Source organism: Diospyros lotus, chromosome 4 (assembly GCF_014633365.1).
Source record: "Diospyros lotus cultivar Yz01 chromosome 4, ASM1463336v1, whole genome shotgun sequence".
NCBI classification, from domain to species: domain Eukaryota; kingdom Viridiplantae; phylum Streptophyta; class Magnoliopsida; order Ericales; family Ebenaceae; genus Diospyros; species Diospyros lotus.
In genome coordinates, this window is record NC_068341.1 from 7,086,629 (window position 1) to 7,100,211 (window position 13,583).

A 13,583-nucleotide genomic window follows, 5' to 3' on the forward strand; every position below is an offset into this window, starting at 1 on the left:
ATGTCTATCACCTATCATTCGGAGACGGATGGACAAACAGAAAGGGTGAATCAGTGCTTGGAAGCTTACCTGAGGTGTGTGTGTTTCACTAGACTTAAAAGCTGGAATCAATGGTTGCCTTTAGCTCAATGGTGCTACAACTCAAACTTCCACAGCTCACTTAATAGATCACCTTTCGAGGCACTCTTTGGTTACAAACCGCCACTCATCTCAGCAGTGATGCATTACTCCAATGTGGAAAGGGATGTGGTTCGATACTTGAGGCAGATAGTTGATAAAACAAGAATTAACGGTAGCACAAAACCGAATGAAGTAAATGGCAGACAGGAGAAGAACTGAAAGGAATTTTGAAGAAGGAGATTTTGTTTACTTGAAGGTAAGAAGATTTCAGCAACAATTGTTCACTGGTAAGCCTCCCTCTAAGCTAGGACCTAAGTACTTTGGCCCTTTTCAAATAACAGCTAAGGTAGGGAGCTTCGCGTGTAGACTACAACTACCAAAAAGAGTAGGCATCCATCCAGTTTTCCATGTATATCATTACTCAAGAAATCCATAGGGCCACATGAAGTGATAAGTGCTGAACTGCCAACCTTGGAGGAGGAGTACTAGGGAGAATCTGAACCTATGGCAATTATTGACAGGAGGGTCATCTACCAAGGGTTCTTACCCCTGATTTAAGTGCAGGTACAATGGAACAATCGGCCTCCAGATGACACAACTTGGGAGTACCTCCTTGAGTTGCTCAAACGGTTCCCTCGGGTAGCTGGACTCTTGTGATTTCTTAAGGACAAGAAATATTTTAAGGAGGGGAGAATTGTCACGTAGCTAACATATCATAGGGGTAGAAAGGTTCATCCTTATTTTGTAATGCCTTGGGTGAGCCTCGGTAGGGTAGGAAATGCAGAGTAGGAAATGCTGTCGAGTCACGACTACCTTCTAGAAGGGCCCTCTAACAGCATATATAGTCGGTTGTACTGGAGCCATGCTCCTCATGATTAATGAGAATCTTCTTGGTTTTTCTCACTCTTTTTTGTTATCTTTTCTCTCTCTCTGCTCTCTCTCCGAATAGTCGGAATTCCCTTGAATTCTGCCCTTAACCTTGTCAGATCAAGCGGTGCTGACACACATCTAAACCTAAATCTGGAATAGATGGATGTAACCACAACATTCCTTCATGATGATCTAGATGAAAGGATCGTGATGGAACAACCTAAAGGTTCTGAGTCCAGAGGAAAGGTGGAGCAAGTATGTTTACTTAAAAAATCACTTTATGGACTTAAGCAATCCCCAAGACAATGGTATAAAAATTTTGATATGGTTATGCTAAACCAGGGATATGCTAGGAGTGTCTATGATTGTTGTGTATATTTCAAGCATGTGTCAACTAGTATTTCAATTTATCTACTCCTTTATGTGGATGACATGCTGATAGCAAGTCAATCTGATAAAGAAATTCAGCCATTAAAGATTAAGTTAAAATCAGAATTTGAGATGAAGGAGTTAGGGAGCAAGGAAAATACTAGGGATTGAAATCACTAGAAATAAACAACAAAGAAAGCTTTGCCTGTCACAGAAAACCTACCTAGAAAAACTTATTAGGAAGTTTGGTATGACAGATGCAAAGGGTGTAAATGTGCCATTTGCTCAACACTTTAAGTTGTCCAAGGATCAATCTCCTAAAGATAAGGAAAGTAGTATGGAGATGAAGGACATAGCTTTCTCTAGTGTTGTGGGTAGCCTAATGTACAACATGGTGTGCACTAGACTTGATTTGGCTCATGCAATGAGAGTTGTGAGTAGATTCATGGCAAATCTAGGTAAAGCACACTGGAATGTGGTCAAATGGGTGTTTAAATATCTCAAGGGATCTAGTGACATGGTTTTGTCTTATGGGGGAGTTACAGTAGGAGAAACAAGTATTTTAGGTTATTTAGATGTTGACTATGTAATGGATCTGGATAAGAGGAGGTCCACAACAGGTTATGTGTTCAAGTTGGGGAACTCCACAGTCAGTTGGAAAGCAAGGCCTTCAACATGTGGTGGCTTTATCAACAACTGAGGCTAAATACATAGTTTTTTTAGAGGCGATTAAGAAAGCTATTTGGCTAAAAGGATTGGCCAGTGAGCTTCATGGGACACTAATAGATGCCACTTTGATGTGTAATAGTTAAAGTGTCATACATTTGTCTAAGAATCAGGCACACCATGAAATGACTAAACATATTGATGTTTGTCACCATTTTATCAGGGAAATCTTAGATAAATAGAGGTAAATCTGGTAAAGGTTGTAGGTGATGAGAATGCAGCAGACATGTTCACTAGGGGAGTCCTTATGGCAAAGTTGAAGCATTGTTTGGAGTTACTTCAAGTAGTCCAAAATGCTTAAGTAGAAGAGCAAGTTAGGTTTGAAAAGGGCTGGTATCTATTCTTGATGAAGACTTAACCTTGTGCAAATGGTTGAGAAATTTGTTAGAGTTTGCCTAAGATTAGTCTTATAACACGAAATATCTAAAGACTAGAAGAAATCAAGCCTTATGAAGCTCGGTTATTAAATGTAGTTAGATGTTTGTAACAGTAACTACCAATTAACAGTAACTACCGGCTGTTTGGTTATTTCTTGTAATACCCGCCTCTATATTCTATAAATAGATGGCAAGGGTTGAGTCTTTTAATTCTAAATCATTGTAACTTGTAATCGTATACTGTGAGAGAGAAAAGTCTAGCCTTAGCCTTTGTAATCTCCGAGAGGATAGCTCGATTAAGAGCTGTGTGTGCAGTTTATCGATTGTGACTCAAGATAGTGGAAGCCATAGCCCTCAGTTTTAGTCTGGACATAGGGTCACCGGTCTTAAGGTGATTCGAACCAGGATAAACTCCTTGTCTTTTTTGTATGTGTTGTTCTTCCTATTTTTATTCTGTCATTTCCGTGTGAGTTTTGTGTATTCTTGAGGGATTGAGTGAGTCCCTCATGTTTCCAAGATGTTTTGAAAACATCTGCATTTCTAAACTAATCAAAAACAAGAAATTGAAATGAACTTTTGATCCTTGCTATGATGAATGTAACTTGAAAGGACTGGAGCTCAAGGAAGAATGAAAAAATGGCTGGAAATTCTGAGGATTTGCATTAAATCAGACAAGTATGTAATGATTAAGTTGGATATAAGTGCATAAAGTGAAGCAGCTTTCATTTGATATTAGTAATCAATTTTCAAGTGTTTAGTGTCTGAAAAGTATGATGTTACTTCCGAGTAAAATTCTCCAGCTCATCATCATTGCCAGGATAACTTCTTTTACCTAGTTTCTTTATTTGGTTGCTGGATGGGTAAAAATGAGGAATATAATAACATTAAATTTTATTTGTGTTTAGAGTAAAAATGATAATATAAAAAGTTTAAACTTTTAGATTAGATGGTAGTTAAAAATTTAATATGGTATCAAAGCAAGCAAAGGTCTTTAATTCAAACCTCACCACTGACCCAATATTTAAATTGTTACACTTGTTCGGACTAGTTATGCAGCGAAGCTTGGTCACACATAAGGGGGCATGTTGTGAGCAAAAATGATAATATTAAAGATGAAGTTGAAGATAACCCTTTATGTGACAAGTTAAGCTTTTAGATGAAATGGTGGTTAGCAATTCAATAATTTAAATAATTTGAACATTTTTCCATGAGTAATTACTGAAATTCAATCAGGTACTTAATGCAGTTTTGTTCTCTCACTGGCTGATGTGGATCCTCACCTTATGATGGAAGATGAAAGTCTTGTTTGGACAAGTAATGATGTTGTTATTGTACTTCAGCATCAAAATGAAAACATACCCTTAAGGTGAGCGGGACTTGGATCTTTTTTCTATTTACTTTAAGTGGGTTAGTTGACACTGAATTTTAGTTTAATCATGTTGATTATATGATGCTTTTATTATCATGACTCAATCTTTCTCTGATCAAACTTCATTTGATCAAGGGGCAGTCAGAGTATAAAGTAAGTAGTGGAGGTTAGAGGAACAGTTAATTTTACAAGAAATGCCAATTTTTTTGTTCTTTGAATCATTTATTTTACTTTCTGGTGCACGTGTATTGTGTCTTTGGTGTTGTATCATCGTCCAGCCTTTCTCACAGTCCAAATCATGTTAACTCCCAATCTGTTTTCAGCTGTTCTTCTCAATGGCCCTAATGGTACCGGGTCTTGAGGTGCAATGACCTTAATTTACAATAGTTCAGCATTTAGCAATTTACTGCTGCTGAAGAATGGAAATTCTCAGAAGGGCCCTTCTCTTTACAACCTGCTTCTGATGGCAGAATACACAGTTTTGGAGTAGCCAAATACATCCACTTAAAACAGAAAAATTAATTCAAGTGTCTAAAATCTACTAGTCTGATTCAACTGTATGAGCAGACACGTTGTTTGACTTGCAATTATGGTATAGTTTATATGTATCACCAGCTACATTGCTAAACCAGTGATCTTGGCATTTTTGTCACTCCTGTCCCGTCAGTTTATCAACTTCATTTATGTTGCTTCATCTTATCATTTGTCAAGTAGAGAATCGTTGAATAACAATCTTTAGCTCTGTTGTGACCTAGTCCCACATCAGGTATGTTACTTGGGAGGTCTTCAGGATATTATTTGGTCCCATGAACCCAAGAGTTACCTATAGCTAGCACTTTCGGTCAAAGGTCTGTAGTGTTACAAGTAGTATCAGAACCAACCTAGGACTACTATTGAGTATGGGCCATAAAAGGTTTTGAGTCTGACTTGGGTCACATCAATATAGAATTTCTTGCTTGGTGAGGACACCAAGAAATAAAAAAGAGAGTTTATCATCACCCAATCTCACATCAGTAGTCTATTAGGGAGGTCTTGTGCTCCAACTGGCACTTTTGGGTGAGGACCTGTGATGCTACAATCTCAATTTGTAATGCCAACATTTCTGGCAAGTAGATATGCATTTGATAGTTTGATACTCCCTTACTAAATCATATGTCAAAATCTTAATTATGTTCACTAGAAACACTTGGTTACTTGGCTGCTAGACAACTATTACTTCTTTAAGTGTAACCTGTCTTAATAACCCTTATTTTACTAGCATTCGTACATGTACATGTACATGTCTTGGCCATCTGTTTCATCTATTCTTGGACTATGATTGTTACTCAAAGACTATGATAACTGTGTGTTCAGAATAAATGTCATCCTTTTCTTGGAAGAATCATTTAACCATGCAGATTATATGTGGGTTGCTGGTAGTGATTCAAATTCATTAGGCACAAAATGTTTGCGCAGTACATTTTCCTCATTTACAATGGAATTAAGTGAACCCTCTTAATAATCATGTTCCTGCCTTTTACTGTACAGTTATGTCTCAGAAACGGAGAGAAGGCAAGCCATTCCATCACAAGTGCAGCGTCATATATTGGCAGGGCTAACTTCTGTTGTGGGTGGAATAAGCGCACCTTATGAGAAGGCTTCTCATGTACATGAAAGGCCAGTTGTGAATTGGTTGTGGGCCACTGGTTGCCATCCATTTGGACCATTCTCAAATACTTCCCAAGTTAGCCAAATGCTTCAGGATGTTGCATTGGTAAGGCCGATCCAGGTGTCCCTAATCTTCTGTTTGGACTTAAAAGAATTAGATTATTGTTTGATGTAATGCATGGAGTCCACCAAATCCCTGAAATTTCAAATGAACAAAAATTTCTTGTTTCGATTAGTCTTTTGTGGATAAACTTTCATTAAATGGATTCAGTTATATTAACTCTAAATACACCTGTGCACAGAGGAACACAATATATGCACGTGTAGATTCTGCTCTTCATCGAATTCGAGATACATCAGAGGTAATTTGATTTTTCAGTTAGCCATGTCTCAGCCATATGTATCTTTAGGTACTCATGGGATCTGGTCTGGTCTTGTCTATATCTGCAGACAGTTCAATCTTTTGCAGCAGAATATCTGAAAACCCCTCTTGGTGAACCGGTGAAAGGCAAAAGGAACAAGTCAAGCACTGAGCTGTGGTTGGAGAAGTTCTACAAAAAGACAACAAACCTCCCAGAACCATTTCCACACGAACTAGTCGAAAGATTAGCGAAATACTTAAATGTAAGTCAAACCTTAATCTGATGGTTTGGGCTTTCTGAAGTCTTGAGGAATAACATTTTTTTTTTCTTTTTTCTGGGACCGTTTCAATGATAGAGCCTTGAAGAACAGCTTGTAGATCTGTCTTCCCTGTTATATGACCATCGCTTACAAGATGCAAACTTGAATAGCACAGAGATTCTCCAGAGCTCCATCTTTACACAGCAGTAAGTTATCCTGCAATACATTGGACACTGCTATTTTGGCTACACTGATATTGGAGCATTTTGGTAGGGCTTACCTGTGCACCCATCTGATATGCAGGTACGTAGAACACGTATTGGCCAGCGAGAAGGAGAAAATGAAATGTTGCAATATTCAGTACAAATTTCCAGTGCACACCTCCCAGAATTTCATATATGCTGGAATTCTTCTTGCTGGATTCTTTGTATATTTTCTTGTCATTTTCTTTTCATCTCCTGTGCGTTGATGGAACAAAATCTCTAGATTTAGCCAAAATGTACTTTGGATTTTGTCTTCGCTCATTTTAATCAGTTACTCCTGCAGGAAAATGCATGTCCCCGGCGAATTACATTATACACCCAAAAGTGTAATATTTTAACACAGGAAAAAAAGCGTATCTTTTAGTTTTAAATGTCAGAACTTCTTTTGCAAAATCAATCCATCGGAATTAGGGGTGACATGCAGGTTGGGTTGCACATGGCCCATAGGCAGGCTAGCAGCTAGGATAGCCCAGTGGTAGGCCCACCAAACATGGTCACATTGATTGCTTGTTGGGCCGGGCCGTAGCCCAGGTCGCAGGTATGCGTTCAGTGGATTCTTGCCCGGTTACCAGGCCCAGGGTTATGCTAGCCAATGGTGCGAAGTCTGTGGGCCGAACCAAAATTTGTTTATTAGTTATGTAATTTTTACTAAAAAGTTTTAACTTTGTCTTTGGGATAAATTGATTGATTGATGATAAAATAACAATTTGACATAAACTAACACACCAAACCTCATTAGAACACATATCAATACAACCGTAACTTTCTCTATAATTTTCTAACATTTGTACAACCAAAACTTTATCCAAAAATTGGCAGAAATAATTCTTAGTAAACATTGGCCTTAAAATAATTCTTAGTAAAAGAATTTTTTTTGATAATGTTAATCACTGATCTTAAAATAATTATCTCATTTTTACACTGTATATTATTTCAATATGTAATAAAGCGTAATTGGACTTGAATCCCGATATCCTTCCCTCCCATACCATCTTAAAAATTGCATTTATATGTCTTTATTTGCTAAAATAGTAATTTATTGTTTCAATCATGTTAACAGGTCACAAGCCTACAAGATCTTGTTATCCAACTAATTAATGGTTAATTAGCAAATAATCTCTTATAACTAGTAAGTTATATAAATTATTCAATCTTTGGAGCTTATACATTTAGTAACGTTTGTTTTCTAATCAAAATATGGAATTGTTAAAATATGATTAGGAAGTATTTTAAAATTTGTATCAAACTATTTGTTAAATTTTTTAAAATAAATTAGGAGACATATAAGTCATTTTTTATTATCTATAAAATTCAAAATAAATTTATTTGGAGAGAGAAAAGAGATAAATTTATTTAAATAATCTTAGATAAGAAGTCACATAACTTTTTAAAAAAAATATTAAATAAATTTAATAAATACAATAAAAAATACTTTTATATAAAATGCTTTTCATATTTCACTTTTTTCAGTCTATATCTTGATTAATAAACGCAATCTAAACTTACAAATCTCTAGTAGAAATGACATTTTTTAGATAACATTTGGTCCATAAAATGAAAATACATAACTAAAACTTTAAAAGTGTTGAATAATATTAAATTTTGACATTTTATATGAGAGTTAATATTAATAGTCAAATATTAATAAGTGATTATTCTAATTTTGAGTAAATTTTGAAGGCCAAATATATATTTTATTTTTTATATTTATATATATTTTTTATTTAAACACTCAAATTTTTTGTTATTTTAAAAATACCCTAAATTATCTAATTTTGAGTTAAATATATATTAAAATTTTTTATTGTTTCAATTACACATATGAATTCATTATTCTCAAAATAAATTTATTAAAATATATAATTAATTTGAAATTATATAATTTAGAGGTGTAATTGAAATAATAAAAAAATTATAATTAATTTAAAATTATAAATTTAAACGTGTATTTAAAATAATAAAAAAATAAATATTTAAATAAAAAAATAAAAATCACAATTACACTTGTTAAAATATATATATATATATATTGCCAAACTTTTAACAAGCATGTTTGTTATGTCTTTGGACTCGTCGTCGATACTATCTTTCTCTCCTTAGCGAGAAGACAATGACGGCCACAAGCAACGACAAAAAAGTTCATAAAAATCCCGTGTGCATTTCTCCACGGCAAAGCACTTCTTCCTCACAAACAGTGAACAAAAACGCGGCCTAAGCGGCCGCTGGCCGCCGCGATTATGGCCAAATCGGCTACCTTAGGCGCCGATCCGACTAGTCTGTACTGGGCGGCGCCTAAACGACCAAGGCGAACGCCTAGCCGCGTGAATTGCCTGGCCAAGGCAGCTAAATCGGCCGCCTGGGCCGCGTGAAACATTTAGTATAAATTGATTAAGGTTTTGTTTCCTTACCCGTTACCCATTTCTCTCGTCGATTTCCCCCTCTCTCGCGCGCATCGCCACCGACAGTCTATTGTTGAATCGCCGTCGCCTCTCTCGTGCCCGCACGCCGCCACCGTCTCTTGTAGTTGCAGAGTCGCCGTCGGCCCGTCACCATCGTCTCGTGCTCGCACACCGCCACACCACACTCTGGTTGTCTCTTCTCTTGCAGCTTCACCTTCTTCACTCGCCGTCGCCACTGTCTCGTGCTCACTGCTCACACACCGCCACCCCCTGGTTGACGATTGTCTCTTGCTCTTGCAGCAGCTTCAGCCTTCATCTTCTTCAATCTTCACTCACCTTGCGGGCCTTCGCCTCTTTCGGTAAGTAGTAGCCAGCAATAAGCAAGCAGCAGTAGCTGCCTCTCCTCGTTTTATTTTGTTTTTTTTCTGTTATTTAATTTAGTATTTATATAATTATATTAATATCTGATTATTTTTTATTCAAATATTTATTAATTATTATTATTAATGTATTTAAAAAATTAACATTTGCAACTTGCAAGCAAGCAACAAATGTAGCAAGCTGCCTTTGTTGCTGCTTGCCTGCTTGGACTATATATTGTTAGTTTTTGGCTTTGTTTGTTAGCTAATTAGCCTAATTATCTATTTTAATTTAATCATTCAGTGTCAATTTACTTAGGAAAAAAAAAAAAAAGAAGTCATGTTGGATGAAATTAGGAGTACGGAAGCATCGTTCGATGTCGCTTCAGTTCTTAAAAGGAAATCAAATAATGTCAGATGAGAGTATGGAATGTTAATTAATCCAAAAAACATAAATAAAGTTAAATGCAAGTTGTGTGGTAAAGTTATGTCTGGAGGAGTTTACAGAGTCAAAGAACACATCGGCCACATTTCCAGAAATATTTTTGCATGTCCAAAATCTTCTCAGGATGATAAAACTAAATGTAAGAATGTTATTGCTGAAGCAAAGAGTAAGAAGAAGAATAAGAAGCAGGAGAAGATATGATGAGATCCTCGGTTAATATTTCTGACAAGGGGAGTAAAAAAGCGCCTCGTACTTTTGGCCCTATAGATAAGTTTGCAAGCTCCATTAGTCTTGAAATTTGTTTGAGTTCGAGAATGACGCAAAAGTAGCAAAATATTAGTGAAGCATTGTTTAAAGAGAGAACACAGACTGTACAAGGATATTGTCCTAGATGGGTGTACGAAGCTGGTATACCTTTCAATGCTATTGATCATGATAGCTTCAAATTGTTTGTTGAGGCGATTAGTCAATTTGGGCCGAGGTTCAAACCTCCTAGTCAATACCAGTTGAGGGAACCGTTATTAAAGGAAGAGGTTGACATAATGAAATACTTACTGAAGAAGCATGAAGAAGAATGGGCACAAAATAGGTGCTTTATTATGACAAGACGAGACAGAAAAAAAAGAAGCATCATGAACCTATGTGTTAATTCTAGTATGGATACTGCTTTTCTTTCTTCAAAAGAAGCATCAGACGAAGCACATACAAGTAAACTCATATTTGAGTATGTGGACAAGTGCATTGAGCAAGTTGGGCCACAAAATGTCGTCTAAGTAGTAACCGATAATGCTACCAACAATATGGGAACGACAAAATTATTAAAGTCGAAGAGGCCAAATATCTTTTGGACATCATGTGCTACTTACACCATCAATTTGATGTTTGAAAGTATTGAAAAAATGCCAAGATATAATAAAATCATTGATCAGGCAAAGAGTTTGACAATTTTCATTTATACACACCATAAGACCTTGTTCTTAATTGGGTTATTTACAAAAAAGAGGGATATAGTGAGACCAGGAGTCACTAGATTTACTTTTTCTTTTCTTACTTTGCAGAGTTTGATAGAGAAAAAGACCCAATTAAGGTCCATGTTTACCAGCTCTGAATGGGAGGAGTGTAAATGGTCAAAGAACGTTAAAGGGAAAGCGACATATGCTACTATGATGAGCATTGCTTTCTGGAATGGTATAACTTTATGCCTTGAGGTTTTTGCACCTTTGGTGAAGGTGCTTCGAATTGTTAATGCAGGTAGAAAGCCTTCTATTGGTTTTTTATATGGAGAGATTAAGCAAGCAAAGAAAGATATTAAAAGGCCCTAAATAATCTTAAGAAAAACTATCAGCCTGTTATAGAGATTATTGAAGGAAGGGTGAAAGATAAGATAGATAGTCCATTGCATTTGGCGACTTACCTTTTAAATCCCTACTACCTTTTCAAGAATAAGACTATATATCTTGATAATGAAGTGATGGATGAGTTTTTTAATTGTGTGGAGATGTTTTATCATAGTGATGATCATTTTGAATTGTAAGGTCATGTCATAAATGTTGAGTTGTCAAAGTATACTAGTAAAGAGGGAGCTTTTAAAAAAGTGTGGGCAACTCAAGGCTATGCAAAAAATGATGACAATTATAATCCAGGTATAAAATTTTTTTAATCATTTTCTTAGTTCATAATGTGTATTAGTGTATAAATTTGTTTACTTTATACTTGTTAACTTATGTAGTTACATGGTGGATGACTTATGGAAATCAAACTCCAAACTTGCAACGAATGGCAACAAGAATGCTCTCGTTAATCAGTAGTTCATTCGGTTGTGAAAGAAATTGGAGCACTTTTGAAGCGATTAGTGCATATGAAAATATGAACTATATTTCTTTAATATCAATAACTTATCTATAATTTAAATTGATCTTACTTTTAATTTATTTATATAGATCCATACGAAGAAAAGAAATAGACTAGATGTGCATCGATTGAACAATCTTGTCTATGTCCAATTTAATACAAAACTGATGAACAAGCAAAAGAAAGAGAAGGAAAGAAATGTTGATGTGCTACTTGCTAGTGATGCCAGCAATGCACAAGAATGGATTGTTGAAAGAGGAGATGATAAAGAAATTGAGCCTGGTACGGGGCTTACTTGGAAAATGATTGGTGAAGCATTTGAAGCAGACGAGATGCTTTAACCTCGAAGAAGTTCTAGAATGAGAGAGCTTTATGAAGATAATTTTCAATCAGAAGAAGAAGAAAATAAGCAAGAACTCAATGAATTTGATTTTGAGTCTGATGAAGATCATGTATTGGAAGAATATGGAGAGAAAGAATTTCAATTAGATAGTTAGATACTTAAATTTTTCAAATATAATTTATGTTGTATTATTGTGCTTTTGTCTTATTGAAGTTTGAACCTAGAACTGATCTACAACAATTATTTTCCAATGCTTAATTTTATATTTCACTTGTCATTCCATTATTGTTGTATTATTGATTTATGTTACATTATTGATGTTTTTCAACTTTGATTTAATTAAAAATAACATCAAATTATATCACAAAATTTAAAAAAAAAAAAACAATAATTTTCCTAGGCCCCGCGGCGCTAGGCCTCAACCTGGCGCCCGACTAATGCTTAGCGCCTTTTAGAACACTGCTCACAACTCCACCTCCCTTCGAACCCATTAACTCAGGCGAAGAACGACGCCGTGAAATTGTGGAGAAAGTGAGAAACGCCTGCGAAAACTGGGGATTCTTCCAGGTGATTAACCAGGGAGCGTTTTGAGGGAGATGATTGAAGGGGACACTCTAGATTCCACTAGCAGGACGCTGAGGTTACCAGGAAGTTTGTATACAGTAACAACTTTGATCTGTTCCAAGCGCCGGCGGCTAACAGAAGGGATAATGTATCCTGAATTCTGAGTCCATTTTTAATTTTATTCTGTTTTCACCTTTGCTCCATTTTATTCAGAACTTTTAATCATTAAATTTTTTATTTTATTTTAATAACTGATGTGTTAAATAACAAACAAATCAGCAAAAAACAGCTTGGACATTGGACTGTGGTGAGGGGACGTTTGTTGTTGGCCATTACTACCCACATTGCCCAGAACCAGACCTGACTCTTGGCATCAGCAACCACACAGACTGATAGCCACATCAAACTTGGTTTACGAAATATCTTTTATATTTATCATAACTTATGGAGAATATCACAGCTGCCACCTCATCAATATTTATGCTCCAGTATGTTAGATTAGCAAGTCTTTGTAATCTGTTATTGTTTCAGTTTATTAGTCAGGGTTATGAGCTGTAATTAGACTGACCTAGTGTATTAGCTGTATTAGTCCCAACTAACTAGCACTTGTATTAGCTACCATGAATAAATAGTCCATTATAGACTCTTTCACGTGTGAATATATATGTTTTTCTTCCAGATTCTCTCTCTCACACAATTACTCCTTCGATGGTTCTGTAATAGAACGATCATGCTTTTCTACATGATATCAGAGCAAAATTTAGTGATTGATGCTCTAACTTCTATTCTCCGAGTTGATAGATCTCTTTTCTTCCATATCATTTTGTTTTTTTCAAGCCTCATTGGAGTCTCTGTTTAAACTCTCAATGATTGAAGAGCTAATGTAAGTGATGAAGATCCATTTCGTTTAGAGAGCACCGACCATCCAAGAATGATCCTAGTCACAACACCTCTAGATGAAACAAACCACAGATCTAGAGTCACGATGCAAATCGGTCTTGGGGCAAAACATAAATTAGGGTTCATAGACAGCAAAATCCAGGCACCAAGTGAAGATTCTAATCAGTTTGAGCTCTGGCAGAGATGTGACTACATAGTCATATCCACGATACTCAATGCAATCTTGAAGGACTTGGTAGAGGCCTTCCTCTACACAACCAATGCTAGAGAGCTTTGGCAAAAAATTGATGAGAGGTTTGGGAAAAATAACGGGCCATTGGTACATCAAATTTAGTGGAAAAAAGCTTCAAAAGTTTCTGT

At 35.9% G+C, this 13,583-nt stretch overlaps 1 protein-coding gene across 1 annotated transcript in view; it reads left to right on the forward strand.

Annotated features, from left to right (window-relative positions):
- The window catches only part of LOC127799555 (uncharacterized), a 38,495-nt gene extending 31,740 nt beyond the window's left edge, over positions 1 to 6,755 (forward strand). The window contains exons 11-16 of the mRNA XM_052333685.1: positions 3,709 to 3,828; positions 5,359 to 5,584; positions 5,781 to 5,840; positions 5,929 to 6,102; positions 6,196 to 6,305; positions 6,403 to 6,755. Of these exons, the coding sequence (XP_052189645.1) occupies positions 3,709 to 3,828; positions 5,359 to 5,584; positions 5,781 to 5,840; positions 5,929 to 6,102; positions 6,196 to 6,305; positions 6,403 to 6,568 (856 nt within the window). The 3' untranslated portion in view covers positions 6,569 to 6,755. The remainder of the gene's footprint in view (positions 1 to 3,708; positions 3,829 to 5,358; positions 5,585 to 5,780; positions 5,841 to 5,928; positions 6,103 to 6,195; positions 6,306 to 6,402) is intronic.
- Positions 6,756 to 13,583: the final 6,828 nt, after the last annotated feature.